At 40.4% G+C, this 17,532-nt stretch overlaps 1 protein-coding gene across 1 annotated transcript in view; it reads right to left on the bottom strand.

The window, feature by feature from the left end:
• Positions 1–17,532, bottom strand: part of ZSWIM5 (zinc finger SWIM-type containing 5) — a 262,178-nt gene that overhangs the window by 41,210 nt on the left and 203,436 nt on the right. Inside the window, exon 5 of the mRNA XM_060140209.1 lies at positions 3,055–3,234. Coding sequence (XP_059996192.1) covers positions 3,055–3,234 — 180 coding nt within the window. The remainder of the gene's footprint in view (positions 1–3,054; positions 3,235–17,532) is intronic.

Here is a 17,532-nt window from a genome sequence, read left to right as displayed (position 1 = left end):
GGATATATTGTGAAGGTAAAGGTAATAGGATTTGCTCATGGATTAGATCTGGGATGAGAAAGAGAAGAATCAAGGATGACTCCAAGGTTTTTAACATAGACTTGTCATATATGGAGACAGGGAAGACTGCAGGAGGAGCAGGTTTGGGTGGGGCTAGAGGGGTAAGAAATCCTACTGAGATCCTATTAATATCTAAGCTGAAACATCAAAAAGGTAGATGAACATGTAAATCTGGAGTTGAGAGGAAAAGTCTGGGCAAGAGATATAAATCTGGATGTTGTTAGTATATAGATGATTATTAAAACAATGCAATTACCAGGGGAGTAAATATAGAAAGAGAAGTGGTTTGATAACTGAGCCCTGAGTACTCTAGCATTTTAGGTTGGGAAGTGGTGGGGAGACAGTAAAGGAGACTGAGAAGGAGGGGCCAATGAAGAGGAGAACCAAGAGAGTAGTGTCTTGGAAATAAGGTGTTTGAAGGAGAGAGTGATCAATTGTGACAAATACCGCTGATGGGTCAAGTAAGATTCTGACTGAGAACTAGATTTAGCAATGGTTAGCGTTAGTGACCAGTACAAGAGATGTTTCAGTACTGAAGGGATGAAAGCCTGACTGGAATGAGTTGAAGAGAGAATAAGAGCAGAAGAAGTAGAGAAGATAAATATATAATATTCTTCTGAGCATTTTTCTTAATTCTACCACTTATTTCTACTACCTCAGAGAAACAAGGTGGTAGACAGAGAGTCATGTGGGGTCAACAAGAATGTTTTTTGCTTTGTTTTGTTTTGGGATGAAAGATAAAACAAAGTGCTTGTATACTCAGAGGAATAATCCACAAAAACCTGTGACGCAGGAGAGAGTAGAGATAGTTCCTGGGGTGATGTCCTAGATAAAAGGAATAAGATCTCAAGAACAAGTGGAGGGTTTGCACTTAGAAGCACAAACAAAAACAGCAGAAGAGGCAGAGTAGATGGGTAGAGACAGAAGCGGATGTGGTGATAGAGTTTTGGAAATTCTCTTCTGATTGCTTCTATATTCTCAGTGAACAGGAAGCAAGTCTTCAGGATGAAAGTGAGGATGGGGAGAAAGTATAGAAAGTTTTAAGGAAAAGATGGTGTGAAACAGTAATTTAGAAGACTGAAAGAAGGCATAGACTAGGGAAATGTAGTTGATGTCTGGACAATACTATGGACCCACTTGAGATTAGTGGTCATAAACTTAAGATAAGACCAGTTATCATAGTCATGTTTCTCTCCACCATGTTCAGCTGTGTGGGTGTGAGCACCGAGTAACTAGAAAGTTAGACTGAACTACTAAGGTTAGGGTTTTGCTATGTGAGTGTAACTAAGGGAACGAGGGGGTTGAGTATGTATGCAAGGTAGTGATTATAATGAATCACCGAGGAATCTAATCGGGATAAGCAGGAAAATGAGGCTACACAAGGATGGAAAAGTGATAGGATCAAAACTCCTAGTGGGTCAAAGAATTACTGGAATACCAGAGAAAATAACCTAGTAAGACTGGTGGTGCTAATTAGAGCTGCCTGAAATTGCGATTGTGAAGAAGGTGTAGTTATTGGTAATGGCAAGCTTTAGGGTATGATCTTGGGGTTGCATAGCTAAGTTATGATAGAAGATAATCTATTAAAAGAGAGGAGGTCAAAGAACTGAAAGACTAGAATACTGAAAGTACCATCTATGTGGCTATTTAAATGATCAAGAATCATGACAGAAGTAGAGGCAGAGAGTAGTGTTAGTGAGCCAGTAACCAAAAATCTTCAAGGAATGAGGGGGATTGCCCCAGAGGTCAAACGACCAAAACCTGGAGGGCAGCAGACAGCATATTTTAACAGCACTGACTTTAAAGCTGGGGGGTATTTTAGGAAGGAGGGTAGGACAATGATGTAGAAAGGCAATGAAGAATAAGCAGGATGCCTATTGCTCCATCAGGCCCAAAGGTAAAGAGATGTGAGAGATAAATCAGCCACAGCTTGAGAAGACTTAAGAGGAAACAACATTCTCAAATATACTGTCACCAGTATACTGTGACAAGGAAGAAACTGCCAGACAGGAGGCATGTGTTTATACACATGTGACTCTCTCTATGCCAAACCAAAGTCAATACTAAAAGGATATATTCCTGTGTTGTGGAGGTTAGATGAATGCCAGCAAAGGGTAGCTTCAAGTGGCAAAGTTGTAGGCTTTTCATCTCTCATTACCTTGGTTGCCTTAAATACACTGCTAATCAATTATGGTACAGCAGATGAAGACCAAGCAAGAACAATAATTTAAGTGATTTCCTCCTAGAGGTTAAAAATATCAGTAGATTTATCACTTAAAATAAAAGGGAGGACATGTAAAATCAATGTCTGATAAAAATCTACCAATAAAGGATCCCCATGGGCTAAAGAGCAATCAATTGCCAACAGCAAATGGCCTGAGTTACATGAACTAAAGCTGATGTGAATGTCGATGTCCAGTGATACCTGGTCAGTGGGCTCAAAAGGCAGAGGGTACAATATCACTGTACTGGATTTGTCTTAAAATGGAGCAAGAGTCCTAGCCATATCTCGGAACGATGACCCCCTCCTAGAAATCTGCTGTATAAAAATTTGAGGAAAACAGAGAAAAGTAAGTAAGAAAGGCAATTGTCAGGACTTTTTTTTAAGTTGTTTTTTTTTTTTCTCCCAGGTCTTCTATCATTCCCTTGAGGTAGGTCTTCTGAGCTAAAACCAACCCCAACTGAGGCCAAGATCCATTAGTCATGAAAAACTTGAAGGGTAAAGAGGATTCATGAAGAGGGCTCTAGGAATTTATGCTGGGCACTGTAAGGATACTCTAGATGTGGAAAAGGACAGCATCCTCAATGTCAAAGATACAAGCTCACCCTTATTTAAGGTTTGGCATTTCAAGACAAACAAAAGAACAGGCTTTTCTTATTTAGGATGACAATTCTGACAGTCCAAAAGTTGTCCAGCCACCTTTGTTCTCAGGCTTTACCCTCCGACCTTTTGGAGTTCCAGGCATGAAGACGCTAAAATGATATCTGGCTCACCTGAACGGTGACTGGCATTCTGGGGCAGTGCGTTGGTGATGTTGGGCAGCTCATGCCCATAGTTCCCATCCTCCAGGGGACAGACATCCAGGTCATTCCACTTCTGCAGCTGCTGCAGCCAACAGGATTTTTCCTCCAATTTGCAATGTGGATTTAAAATGATGCACACCCATAATGCCCCTGGAAAAGAAAGCAACCCACATTCTTGACATCTCTCCTTTGATGTATGTCTAAGCCTTAATTTTTCAGTTTACTCTTTTCTTCCATTTTTTGTTGGTAGGAGAAGTTTCCAAAATATCAGCTTTTCTCAATATAAAAAAACAAATCTAAAAAAAAACCAGCCCCTGGGCTTCCCTGGTGGCGCAGTGGTTGGGAGTCTGCCTGCTGATGCGGGGGACACGGGTTCGTGCCCTGGTCCGGGAAGGTACCACATGCCGCGGAGCGGCTGGGCCCGTGAGCCATGGCCACCGAGCCTGTGCGTCCGGAGCCTGTGCTCCGCAACGGGAGAGGCCACAAGAGTGAGAGGCCCACACACTGCAAAAAAAAAAAAAGAAAAACCAGCCCCCAAACCAAATCTGCTAAAGTTTTCAGAAATGCTTATTTTTCCTTCCCAAAGGTTTCTTAAAGCAGAGTGACTATCTTGATATCTGGATATATGCCTGTGATGATGAACAAGACAGATTTGGGCTTGAATTCCGAGCTCAGATCTGCAGTCCAACAAACATTTATTGAGAGAGTTCTTGTTCAAGACCTTGTATTGGAGAATAAGACCCTGTTCCTACCCTTGAGGAGCTGTCCAATGGGGGAGATAGATAAATAAACACAGTGTCATTTGAATATGATAAGTGTTAAGATAAAGATATATTCAGGGTACAATAATAGCACAGAGGAAGGGCATTTAGCATACGAAGGAAGGTGCTCAGAAAAGGATTTTAGTTGACCTTAGACTTTCTGAGCTTCAAATCCCTCAACTGTAAAACTGAGATCATAATGTAAAGGGCCTAGCATATTATTTGGCACAGAGTGGAATTTAGTATTTCCCTTTTCCAGGGAAAATCGTTTATTTGTACTTGGATTTTGATACTGTTGATCAGCTGTGATGCCTTAAAACTATCACATTCTTGGATCTTCTCTGTCACTATAGCAGAGTATCACATATTCCACATAACCAATGAGTACTGTTTCTTTGACCACATCACCCTTCTTTGCAAGCAAACCTGCTTCTTATTTTCAAAGTTGGCTATGTGGCTGAGACAGAAGTATTCTCAATCTCAAGTTAACAATAAGCCTGGCTGCAGAGTGTCTTAAGTTAAACATCCTTTGGGATGGTGTTACATACATAGACGGCAGTATATTCAGACACTATTTCAAGGCCCCTCAAAGTCAAATAGGAATGTTTTAAAAGACCATTTAAGCCTCAATTTCAGGTACTAACTAGAGGTGATGAAAATTCATTTCTATTGGCTCAATTCAGTTTTTCAAATCCACAATGAAAAAGAAACTACACTATGTAATATAATAGTATTATATAATGATGGTTCTTAAGGGGATTATAATTAGGAGTCCCTCAAAAAATAATTATACTAAAGCATAGTAAATGCTATTATAACCACATATAAAATGCTATGAGAATATGTATGATGAACAATTAACTCTGTAGGTGAGGTCAGGAAAAGTTATAACATTTGAGTTTGTCCTTGAAGAATAAACATGAGTTAATTCTAGTTAAAAAATGGCTAACTAAATACATATGCTCATCATCAGTCCCTCTTGATACTTCACTAAAATGAAAGTAGAGGGATAAGAACAGGCATAAACTCACATAGACACATAGAATGGGAGAGATGAAAGAGAAGAGTCATAAAATTGGGAATCTGGAAGGCATGTGGATGAGAGATAGCTGACATAGCAGAAGAAAGTTGAAAACGCCATCAGCAGTTAGGAAAGCCCAGCAGCAGACTGATTCATGCTGCAGAGCCCCGCTGAAAGTGGGGCCGAAATATAGTGGAACAGGTTAGAAGTTTGTCAAAGGTCTCAGGATCACAGACTTCCTCCTCTATTCAAGGTAGCTCAGTGCCTGTTCATTCTCTCTCCTGGAAGAAAACCAGAGCTTTACTCACTGGAAAGATAGATTCGGAGAGGCTCTGGATTGGGAATACTGTGTACAACTGAGGGTGAGGTTTCCATGCGAAAAACTGAGGGAATAAGAAAAATATACATATTGTACAAATGGACACACTTACCCCCACCATCCAACCCTCTTTACCTATTTGGTTCTGAGAAAACTGTGACAGGCTTATAATCCAGACATGGTGTTCATGTCCTAGTGTTTTGTGGAAGGTAGAACTTGTGAGTAAAAAAATTAGCTGAGGAAATATCTAAGCAAAGTGTTGAAGGAGCAGCCTGGTTTCTCTTGACTGCTTATAGTAAAATGCAAGAAGAAAGAAATTATTTAAAGACAGAACTGTGAATCAAAAAGGAAGCAGAACTTAAAGATGTGGAACATGCTCAGCCTATCCACATTGAAAAGAATGAGAAAGCCTGTTTGGGAAAGAATATAATGGTGTGACCCTTAGAGAGGTAAATCTTCATCTTTTATTGTAGGAATAAAAAGAGAATACCTAGAATTAAAAAATCAAGAAAGAACAGTTATTTAGAAATGTGGAGGCATGTTAGAAAAAGCAGCTGAAAGAATTAAAAATTGCTCTTTCTGAGAAGTAGGAACTGACAATGTGAAGGAATATGGCATAGGAATATTGTTTTTTATTATAAAGTTTGTAGAACTCTTTGACATTTTAACCTGTATACATGTATTACTTCATTTTGAAAGAAGAACAAGAGATAAATAGGAGTGGTTTGGGCAGAGAGATCGAGGGACGGTATATACCCAAACAGGAGAAAGGACATAAGCGAAGACAAAGACGTTCTCATGAGTCATTTTAGTTTCTTTGGATATTAAGTCTATTGGATGTTTTTTCGTTTTGGTAGAAAATTTTTGTAATCTAGCATGTTAGCTTTTAGTACTATTGGGACTGTGAGTTCCTACCAATTACAGTGTCCTTTCTGAACACCAGGTGGCAGGAAATCCCTAATATATAGGAGGTAAAGGAGGTAAAAAATTTCTAACCGTGTGACAGTAAGAAAGATGCACAAATATTCAGATCATAAAAATTACTTTCTCTACTTTTAGAATTTAAGAGTGCTAAAGGCCTGTATAAACCTCAAGAAAAAAATTTTTTTCTTCACATTGTAGTCTTTTCCTATGGTGTCTGTGTTACACTGTTTGCTGGTTCTTGTAAAATTAATGTAGGGATAGGGTCCCACCCACCAACAAACAAAAAAGATAAGAAAACCTCATCATTTAAGATGCGGGAAGAGGAGCGCTAAGAACAAAATTTTGAGGAAGCACCAATATTTAAGTAATGAGCAGAGGAGAAGGAGGAATAAGCAAAAGAGATTAAGAAAGAAAGATAAGAGAGATGGAAGAACCAGGAGAAATTAGTGACACACAAGCCAATTAGCAATGTCTAATGAGGCAGAGTGTCAGTATTAGTAAGAAACATTTACTTTACAGTTTAAGATGTGCTTTTTGTTTATAGTGAAGTAAAAGATTTTCACATTTAATCTTCGTAAGTATAACGAGAACCAAAGAGAGGCCATTAAACTTGGCCTTATGAATGGCAAAATCAATAGGATAACAGGAACAGAAAACAGGTTGGGTGAGTTGAGAGAGGCTTAAGAGGCAAAAAAAGCAGGGAACTAACTACAGTCATCAAGGAGTTACCATTTCCTAGGCACTGAAATATTAAAAAGGGGATCCCTAGAAAGTGAGTACTTCCACCTGTAAGTTTAAAATGAGTTTTCTGTTTTATTAAGTCATTATGGATTTGTTTTAAAACAAACTCAAGAGATTGCTGCATCTCTAAGAAAGAGACAAGGCAAAAAATCCTGCAGGTGCCTACATGTAACAGGCATGTAGGGACTGTGTTACCATGATCCAAAAGCAGATTTTCCAGTAACTTAAAAAAAGCATCACCTGAGGATACGGGGAGGGGGAAGGGTAAGCTGGGACAAAGTGAGAGAGTGGCATGGACATATATACACTACCAAATGTAAAATAGATAGCTAGTGGAAAGCAACCGCATAGCACAGGGAGATCAGCTCGGTGCTTTGTGACCACCTAGAGCGGTGGGATAGGGAGGGTGAGAGGGAGGGAGATGCAAGAGGGAAGAGATATGGGGACATATGTATAGCTGATTCACTTCGTTATAAAACAGAAACTAACACACCATTGTAAAGCAATTATACTCCAATAAAGATGTTTAAAAAAAAAAGCATCAAAAACTCTAACCAAGTGTAGGTACTATGGAAGTTAAAATTTTACATAATTATTATATATTAAATATAATAATAAATAATAGCGACTATTTCTTTTTATGGGCTACGCATTATAATAGGCACTTTATATATATTATCTTATTCAGTCTTCCAACTGTGCGGGTCAACAGGACTTGGATTGGGTGTAGAAGGTAGAAAACAGAGGGAACCTAGGATGACTCAGATTTTCTTCTTGAGCAGCTAGATACATCTCACGACCCTGTACTGAGATGGGGAAAATTAGGCTTTGGCGGGAAAAATAAGAGTTCTGTGATGGTCATGTTAGGTTTGAGATGTTTCTCAGACATGGTGGGAAGCTGGACACTGAGCCTACAGCTCAAGAGAAAGGTCAGAGCTAGAGACATAAATTTGTGACTTGCCTACATCTAGATTATATTTAAAGGCATGGGACTGAATATGATCACTTAGGTACAGAATGTAGACAGGGCAGTGGGTACTGCAGAATACTCAATATTTAGAAGGATTGAGAAAAGGAAGAGGAGCCTACAAAGCAGTCTGACAGAAAGTAGCCAGAATGTGGGAGGAAACCCAGGAGGGTGTGTGGGGTTATGAAAGCTAAGAGAGTACGTTTCAAGATGGGTATGGTCAATTTTATTGAAAACTGCTAAGAGGTCAAGTAAAATAACAACAGAGACGTGGCCACTGCAATATGGAAGTCACTGGTGACTGTAGCAAGAGCTACTTGTCAGTAGAGTGGCAACAATGAGCAATGGAAGCTCAATTGCAGTGGGCTCGAGAGAGAATTGGAGGTAAGCAAATGGAAAGAGTGACTGCAGACAAGGTTTTCAAGAAGTGTTGTTTTGTGGGATAGGGAGGGTGGGAGGGAGGCTCAAGAGGGAGGGGATATGGGGATATATGTATACGTATAGCTGATTCACTTTTTTTTAACATGTTTATTGGAGTATAATTGCGTTACAATGGTATGTTAGTTTCTGCTTTATAACAAAGTGAATCAGCTATACATATACATATATCCCCATATCCCCTCCCTCTTGCATCCCCCTCCCCTCTTCCCTATCCCACCCACCCTTCTAGGTGGTCACAAAGCACTGAGCTGATCTCCCGGTGCTATGCGGCTGCTTCCCACTAGCTATCTATTTTACGTTTGGGAGTGTATATATGTCCATGCCACTCTCTCACTTTGTCCCAGTTTACTCTACCCCCTCCCTGTATCCTCAAGTCTATTCTCTAGTAGGTCTGCGTCCTTATTCCCGTCTTGCCCCTAGGTTCTTCATGACCACTTTTTTTTTAAAGATTCCATGTATATGTGTTAGCGTACAGTATTTGTTTTTCTCTTTCTGACTTACTTCACTCTGTATGACAGACTCTAGGTCCATCCACCTCACTACAAATAACTCAGATTCATTTCTTTCTATGCTTGAGTAATATTCCATTGTATATATGTGCCACATCTTCTTTATCCATTCATCTGTCGATGTACACTTAGGTTGCTTCCATTTCCTGGCTATCGTAAACAGAGCTGCAATGAACATTGTGGTACATGACTCTTTTTTTTTTTTTTTTTTTTTTGCTGTACTTGGGCCTCTCACTGTTGTGGCCTCTCCCGTTGCGGAGACAAGCTCCGGACGCGCAGGCTCAGCGGCTATGGCTCACGGGCCCAGCCGCTCTGCGGCATGTGGGATCTTCCCGGACCGGGGCACGAACCCATGTCCCCTGCATCAGCAGGCGGACTCTCAACCACTGCACCACCAGGGAAGCCCCTACATGACTCTTTTTGAATTATGGTTTTCTCAAGGTATATGCCCAGTAGTGGGATTGCTGGGTCGTATGGTAGTTCTATTTTTAGTTTTTTAAGGAACCTCCATACTGTTCTCCATAGTGGCTGTATCAATTTATATTCCCACCAACAGTGCAAGAGGGTTCCCTTTCCTCCACACCCTCTCCAGCATTTATTGTTTGTAGATTTCTGATGATGCCCATTCTGACCGGTGTGAGATGATATCTCATTGTAGTTTTGATTTGCATTTCTCTAATGATGAATGATGGTCAGCATTCTTTCATGTGTTTGTTGGCAATCTGTGTATCTTCTTTGGAGACATGTCTATTTAGGTCTTCTGCCCATTTCTGGATTGGGTTGTTTGATTTTTTGCTACTGAGTTGCATGAGCTGCTTGTAAATTTTGGAAATTAATCCTTTGTCAGTTGCTTCATTTGCAAATATTTTCTCCTATTCTGAGGGTTGTCTTTTCATCTTGTTTATGGTTTCCTTTGCTGTGCAAAAGCTTTTAAATTTCATTAGGTCCCGTTTATTTTTGGTTTTATTTCCATTTCTCTAGAACGTGGGTCAAAAAGGATCTTGCTGTGATGTATGTCATAGAGTGTTCTGCCTGTGTTTTCTTCTAAGGTTTGGTAGTGTCTGGCCTTACATTTAGGTCTTTAACCATTTTGAGTTTATTTTTGTGTATGGTGTTAGGAGTGTTTTAATTTCATTCTTTACATGTTGCTGTCCAGTTTTCCCAGCACCACTTATTGAAGAGGCTGTCTTTTCTCCTTTATCAAAAATAAGGTGACCATATGTGCATGAGTTTATCTCTGGGCTTTCTATCCTGTTCCATTGATCTATATTTCTGTTTTTGTGCCAGTACCATACTGTCTTGATTACTGTAGCTTTGTAGTATAGTTTGAAGTCAGGGAGCCTGATTCCTCCAGCTCCGTTTTTTGTTCTCAAGATTGTTTTGGCTATTTGGGGTCTTTTGTGTTTCCATACAAATTGTGAAATTTTTTGTTCTAGTTCTGTGAAAAATGCCAGTGGTAGTTCGATAGGGATTGCATTGAATCTGTAGATTGCTATGGGCAGTAGAGTCATTTTCACAATGTTGATTCTTCCAATCCAAGAACATGGTATATCTCTCCATCTATCTGTATCACCTTTAATTTCTTTCATCAATGTCTTATAATTTTCTGCATACAGGTCTTTTGTCTCCTTAGGTAGGTTTATTCCTAGATATTTTATTCTTTTTGTTGCAGTGGTAAATGGGAGTGTTTTCTTAATTTCACTTTCAGATTTTTCATCATTAGTGTATAGGAATGCCAGAGATTTCTGTGCATTAATTTTGTATCCTGCTACTTTTCCAAATTCATTGATTAGCTCTACTAGTTTTCTGGTAGCATCTTTAGGATTCTCTATGTATAGTATCATGTCATCTGCAAACAGTGACAGCTTTACTTTTTCTTTTTCAGTTTGGATTCCTTTTATTTCTTTTTCTTCTTTGATTGCTTTGGCTAAAAATTCCCAAACTATGTTGAATAATAGTGGTGAGAGTGGGCAATCTTGTCTTGTTCCTGATCTTAGAGGAAATGGTTTCAGTTTTTCACCATCGAGAACAATGTTGGCTATGGGTTTGTCATATACGGCCTTTTTTATGTTGAGGTAAGTTCTCTCTATGCTTACTTTCTGGAGGGTTTTTATCATAAATGGGTGTTGAATTTTGTCAAAAGCTTTTTCTGCATCCATTGAGATTATCATATGGTTTTTCTCCTTCAATTTGTTAATATGGTTTATCCCAATGATTGATCTGCATATACTGAAGAATCCTTGCATTCCTGAGATAAACCCCACTTGATCATGGTGTATGATCCTTTTCATGTGCTGTTGGATTCTGTTTGCTAGTATTTTGTTGAGGACTTTTGCATCGATGTTCATCAGTGATATTGGCCTGTAGTTTTCTTTCTTTGTGACATCTTTGTCTGGTTTTGGTATCAGGGTGATGGTTGCCTCATACAATGAGTTTGGGAGTGTTCCTCCCTCTGCTATATTTTGAAAGAGTGTGAGAGGGATAGGTGTTAGCTCTTCTCTAAATGTTTGATAGAATTCACCTGTGAAGCCATCTGGTCCTGGGCTTTTGTTTGTTGGAAGATTTTTAATCACAGTCTCAATTTCAGTGCTTGTGATTGGTCTGTTTATATTTTCTATTTCTTACTGGTTCAGTCTCAGAAAGTTCTGCTTTTCTAAGAATTTGTGCATTTCTTCCAGGTTGTCCATTTTATTGGCATATTGTTGCTTGTAGTAATCTCTCATGATCCTTTGTATTTCTGCAGTGTCAGTTGTTACTTCTCCTTTTTCATTTTGAATTCTATTGATTTGAGTCTTCTCCCTTTTTTCTTGATGAGTTGGCTAGTGGCTTACCAATTTTGTTTATCTTCTCAAAGAACCAGCTTTTAGTTTTATTGATCTTTGCTATCATTTCCTTCATTTCTTTTTCATTTATTTCTGATCTGATTTTTATGATTTCTTTCCTTCTGCTAAGTTTGGGGTGTTTTTTGCTGTTGTTCTTCTTTCTCTAATTGCTTTAGGTGTAAGGTTAGGTTGTTTATTTGAGATGTTCTTGTTTCTTAAGGTAGGATTGTATTGCTATAAACTTCCCTCTTAGAACTGCTTTTGCTGCATCCCATAGGTTTTGGGTCTTCGTGTTTTCATTGTCATTTGTTTCTAGGTATTTTTTGATTTCTGCTTTGATTTCTTCAGTGATCTCTTCATTATTAAGTAGTGTATTGTTTAGCCTCCATGTGTTTGTATTTTTTACAGATTTTTTCCTGTAATTGATATCTAGTCTCATAGCATTGTGGTTGGAAAAGATACTTGATACGATTTCAATATTCTTAAATTATCAAGGCTTGATTTGTGACCCAAGATATGATCTATCCTGGAGAATGTTCTCTGAGCACTTGAGAAGAAAGTGTACTGTGTTGTTTTTGGATGGAATATCCTATAAATATCAATTAAGTCCATGTTGTTTAATGTATCACATAAAGCTTGTGTTACCTTATGTATTTTCATTTTGGATGATCTGTCCATTGTTGACAGTGGGGTGTTAAAGTCCCCTACTATGATTGTGTTACTGTTGATTTCCCCATTTATGGCTGTTAGCTTTTGCCTTATGTATTGAGGTGCTCCTATGTTGGGTGCATAAATATTTACAACTGTTATATCTTCTTCTTGGATTGATCCCTTGATCATTATGTAGTGTCCTTCTTTGTCTCTTGCAATAGTCTTTATTTTCAAGTCTATTTTGTCTGACATGAGAATTGCTACTCCAGCTTCCTCTTGATTTCCATTTGCATGGAATATCTTTTTCCATCCCTTCACTTTCAGTCTGCATGTGTCCCTAGGTCTGAAGTGGGTCTCTTATAGACAGCATATATATACCGGTCTTGTTTTTGTATCCATTCAGCCAGTCTATGTCTTTTGGTGGGAGCATTTAATCCATTTACATTTAAGGTAATCGATATGTATGTTCCTATTACCATTTTCTTAATTGTTTTGGGTTTGTTATTGTAGGTCTTTTCCTTCTCTTGTGCTTCTTGCCTAGAGAAGTTCCTTTAGCATTTGTTGTAAAGCTGGTTTGGTGGTGATGAATTGTCTTAGGTTTTGCTTGTCTGTAAAGGTTTTATTTTCTCGGTCGAATCTGAATGAGATTCTTACTGGGTAGAGTAACCTTGTTTGTAGGTTTTCCCCTTTTCTCACTTTAAATATGTCTTGCCACTCCCTTCCGGCTTGCAGAGTTTCTGCTGAAAGATCAGCTGTTAACCTTATGGGGATTCCCTTGTATGTTATTTGTTGTTTTTCCCTTGCTGCTTTTAATATTTTTTCTTTGTATTTAATTTTTGATAGTTTGATAAATATGTGTCTTGGAGTGTTTCTCCTTGGATTTATCCTGTATGGGACACTCTGTGCTTCCTGGACTTGATTAACTATTTCCTTTCCCATATTAGGAAAGTTTTCAACTATAATCTCTTCAAATATTTTCTCAGTCCCTTTCTTTTTCTCTTCTTCTTCTGGGACCCCTATAATTCGAAGGTTGGTGTGTTTAATGTTGTCCCAGAGTTCTCTAAGACTGCCTTCAATTCTTTTCATTCTTTTTTCTTTATTCTGCTCTGCAGTAGTTATTTCCACTATTTTATCTTCCAGGTCACTTATCTGTTCTTCTGCCTCATTTATTCTGCTATTGATTCCTTGTAGAGAATTTTTAATTTCATTTATTGTGTTGTTCATCATTGTTTGTTTGCTCTTTATCTCTTCTAGGTCCTTGTTAAACGTTTCTTGTATTTTCTCCATTCTATTTCCAAGATTTTGGATCATGTTTACTATAATTACTCTGAATTCATTTTCAGGTAGACCGCATATTTTCTCTTCATTTGTTTGGTCTGGTGGGCTTTTACCTTGCTCCTTCATCTGCTGTGCGTTTCTCTGTCTTCTAATTTTGCTTAACTTACTGTGTTTGGGGTCTCCTTTTTGCAGGCTGCAGGTTCGTAGTTCCTGGTGTTTTTGGTGTCTGCCCCCAGTGGCTAAGGTTGGTTCAGTGGGCTGTGTAGGCCTCCTGGTGGAGGGGACTCGTGCCTGTGTTCTGGTGGATGAGTCTGGATCTTGTCTTTCTGGTGGGCAGGACCACATCCCGTGGTGTGTTTGGGGTGTCCTTGACCTTATTATAATTTTAGGCAGCCTCTCTGCTAATTTTAGGCAGCCTCTCTGTGGGGTTGTGTTCCTGTGTTTCTAGTTGTTTGGCATAAGGTGTCCAGCACTGTAACTTGCTGATTGTTGAGTGGAGCCAGGTCTTAGTGTTGAGATGGAGATCTCTGGGAGTGCTTTCGCCGTTTGATATTACTTGGAGCCAGGGGGTCTCTGGTGGACCAATGTGGTGACCTCGGCTCTCCCACCTCAGAGGTGCAGGCCTGACACCCGGCCCAAGCACCAAGACCCTGTCAGCCACACGGCCTTACTACATGTGACATACTCTGATTTCTTCTATTCTTCCAACCTCATGATTGATAACGTTTGGGGGAAAGAATGATATTCTGTTCAAAAATCAAGTCAAAAACTTATCCATGCATCGATTTCTCAATCCAGGATCTTGATAAATAACCATCAAGCCTTTAAAATCCTTGATAGGTCTGTCTCACTGAATGGTTTTGATCTCATTACTTCCTTTTTTGAGCTATTGGTTGAAAATGGGGGTAGCTTGTAAAACTGGTAAAATATTGGCTTTGATGCTTCCTTATCAACATATACACTCTACATGAAGATTCTTGGGGAAACAGAAGGCTGCTGGGTACTGGTTCAGATGGGTAACAGTACCTTAGGAAGTGACGGAATGACTGCAGGCACTGAGAGTGAGATCCCAAAACAAGTTTGTGCTGCCTCCTGGTGGCACCTGATTCACAGGTGCTCAGTAAATGGCCATTACTTTCACTAGTCCGTAAATTCACTGGGTGCTCCCGGGTTTCTTTCTTGAACAGCCACAACGGAGGTCCGTCTGCACGCTCTGCAGTCTTCACACAACCAGAGAAGCAGGGTGACTGCACCCCCTGTGCCACATCCACGTGGCAATCTACATCCTTTAGGCCCCCCTAGCCCTGCCCAGAGACCTTCCATAAGGCTCTAACCCAGGCCTTAGCCGGGCCCTGAGAGACAAGGCTGTGAGGGTGCCCACCTGGAGTAGAAGCTCAGGTTGGGCACTGCGCTTCCTGGGACCCAGGCAGCCGTTGTCCTCGGGCTGGAGGAACTGCGTGCAGCTTGATTCACTTTGTTATACAGCAGAAACTAACAAAACATTGTAAAGCAATTATACTCCAATAAAGATGTTTAAAAAAAAAAAGAAAGTGTTGTTTTGAATGGAAGAAGAGAAATGGGGCAGTAATTAGAGGGGGATGGGACCATCAAAGGCACTTTTTTTTTTGAGACTGAAACTATTAGAGCATATCTGTATGCTGATGGAACTGATCCAGTATTGAGGGAGAAATTAATGACGCCAGAGAAAGGAGTAACTGAGGAGCAAAATTCTTGAGAAAAGGAAATGGCATAGGAACCAGAGCAAGTATGTAAGGAGTGGCCTTTTATGGGAGCAGAGATACTTTACAGATTTTAAAAGAAGATTTTTAAAAGCATATGTGGGGACTTCCCTGGTGGCGCAGTGGTTGCGAGTCTGCCTGCCAATGCAGGGGACGCGGGTTCATGCCCTGGTCCGGGAAGATCCCACATGCCGCAGAGCGGCTGGACCCGTGAGCCATGGCTGCTGAGCCTGCGTGTCCGGAGCCTGTGCTCCGCAACGGGAGAGGCCACAACAGTGAGAGCCCCGCGTACCGCAAAAAAAAAAAAAAAAGGCATATGTGTACAGACACGGACAGATGAGAAAACTTCATGTCTGATTGCTTCTGTTATCTCTGGTTCAGGAACTGAAGGTAGTGAGCCCACTCCTCTAAATTCCTACAATCCCTGTCGAGGCCCTCCCCAGAGGAGCAGGCCTTGTGACCAGTAAGGAACCCTCAGAGTAATTAAGGGAAGCATGAATACACTTGCTCTAGTGTCTGACCCAATAAGGCTTCTCTTAGTGCAGTGTTTTTCAAAATGTGGTCTCTGGAACCGTGGCATCAGCATCCCCAGGGAACTGGTTAGAAATGCAAATTATCAGGCCCTACTCCAACCTATGTAATCAGGAACTCTGCGGACAGGGCCCAGCAATCTGTTTAAACAAGTACTCCAGGTTATTTTGAGAAGTTTGGGAACCACTGTCTTTGCAGAATGCTGAGAGTTTCTTGGAAGGTTGATATAGCAATTTCGTAGATATGAAAATATCACAATCAAGAGCTTTTCATAATGAACCGAAGTATATGACAAAAGCATTAAAAGCACTGGGATCTAGCTCTGCTTACTTCCTCTCACCTACCTTTGCCCCAAAGGCCAAGCCCAAATCCACAAAACAATCCCATGATTGTCACAGAAATTATTCCCAAGAGATTCAGGCCTCAGATGAAACTGACTCTCTGAAGGCTAATTTCAAATTCTTAAGAAACATGCACTTTGGGGGAAAATAGTACATAACAAGGTGAAATTGAGGGAGATGTTGCAGAAGGATGTTTGATTTGGATTCAGACAGATTGGGGTTCCAGTGTTAGAGCCACCACTTACTAGTGTGTGACCTTGAACAAGTAACTTTTTGGAGCTCATCTGTCTCCCCTAAGCTGATATGTTACCCTAGAAGGAAGTCCCTGCCTACAATTCCTTCTGAGGAAAGAGTGTAAGAAGCTGTTCCCAACTTGCCATGCATTGTGACCCTGGTCACAACTGGTTGGACCAGTAACTTTAGACTAATAGTTCAACATTCCTGTACTTCAGAAAGTGTGATTGTGTCAGAGAGACAGTTTTCTATAATTCTTTATTTTATTCTGTATCCAGAAGTAACCAGAGGTGTCTCTGTTTCTTTGCAACAAACACACAATTACCTCATAGGTTTGTTATCAGAATTACATGAAACAATGTGTGTACAATCTTTAACACAGAGTCTGGCACATAACGCTCAATAATGTAGCTCTTCATTATTAATGAGAACTCCAAAGCCATTAGTGCCCCAGGTGATATCAAGAAGGCTTAGCACCCAAATCAAAATCCCACACTCAGTAGCCCCAAAGTAACCAAGTATAGTCCCAGAGTCATTAAGCCTCATTCCCCATGGCTTTTAGCCCTAAGACTATAATGTATATGCTTCAGGGGAATTCACTAAAATCCTAAACTTTAATTTGTTTTTTTTGTTGTTTGTTTGTTTTTGCGGTATGCGGGCCTCTCACCGCTGTGGCCTCTCCTGCTGCGGAGCACAGGCTCCGGTCGCGCAGGCCCAGCGCCATGGCTCACGGGCCCAGCCGCTCCGCGGCACACGGGATCCTCCCAGACCAGACCCTCCCAGACAAAGGCACGATCCCGCGTCCCCTGCATCGGCAGGCGGACTCTCAACCACTGCGCCACCAGGGAAGCCCCTAAACTTTAGTTTTTTTCTTGTGCTATTTTGTATGAGTGGAAAGTTTGTCATTGCTTTCTGGGCTGGAGGGAATATGGAGAAGCTATAACAGAGCTTTTAGAATATGTCATATGGAAGTTTTCCAGTATAACCCGAGTGGGGCCATGACTGGATAGTGAGTTCAGAGTATGGAGGATTCTGCAAACAGGGGGAGGAGCTGAGTATTAGCCCTGCAAAACTAGCCTTGGAACAGGGGAATGATAAAGAGAAATAATGACTAAAGAAGATGGCCTTGATGAGAAGAATCTAGAACAGAGAAGCCAGTCAGGAGGCCA

This window comes from Lagenorhynchus albirostris, chromosome 2 (assembly GCF_949774975.1).
Source record: "Lagenorhynchus albirostris chromosome 2, mLagAlb1.1, whole genome shotgun sequence".
NCBI classification, from domain to species: Eukaryota; Metazoa; Chordata; class Mammalia; order Artiodactyla; family Delphinidae; genus Lagenorhynchus; species Lagenorhynchus albirostris.
The sequence above is the reverse complement of the archived record's forward strand: the minus strand, read 5'-3'. Positions and strand labels throughout refer to the sequence as shown.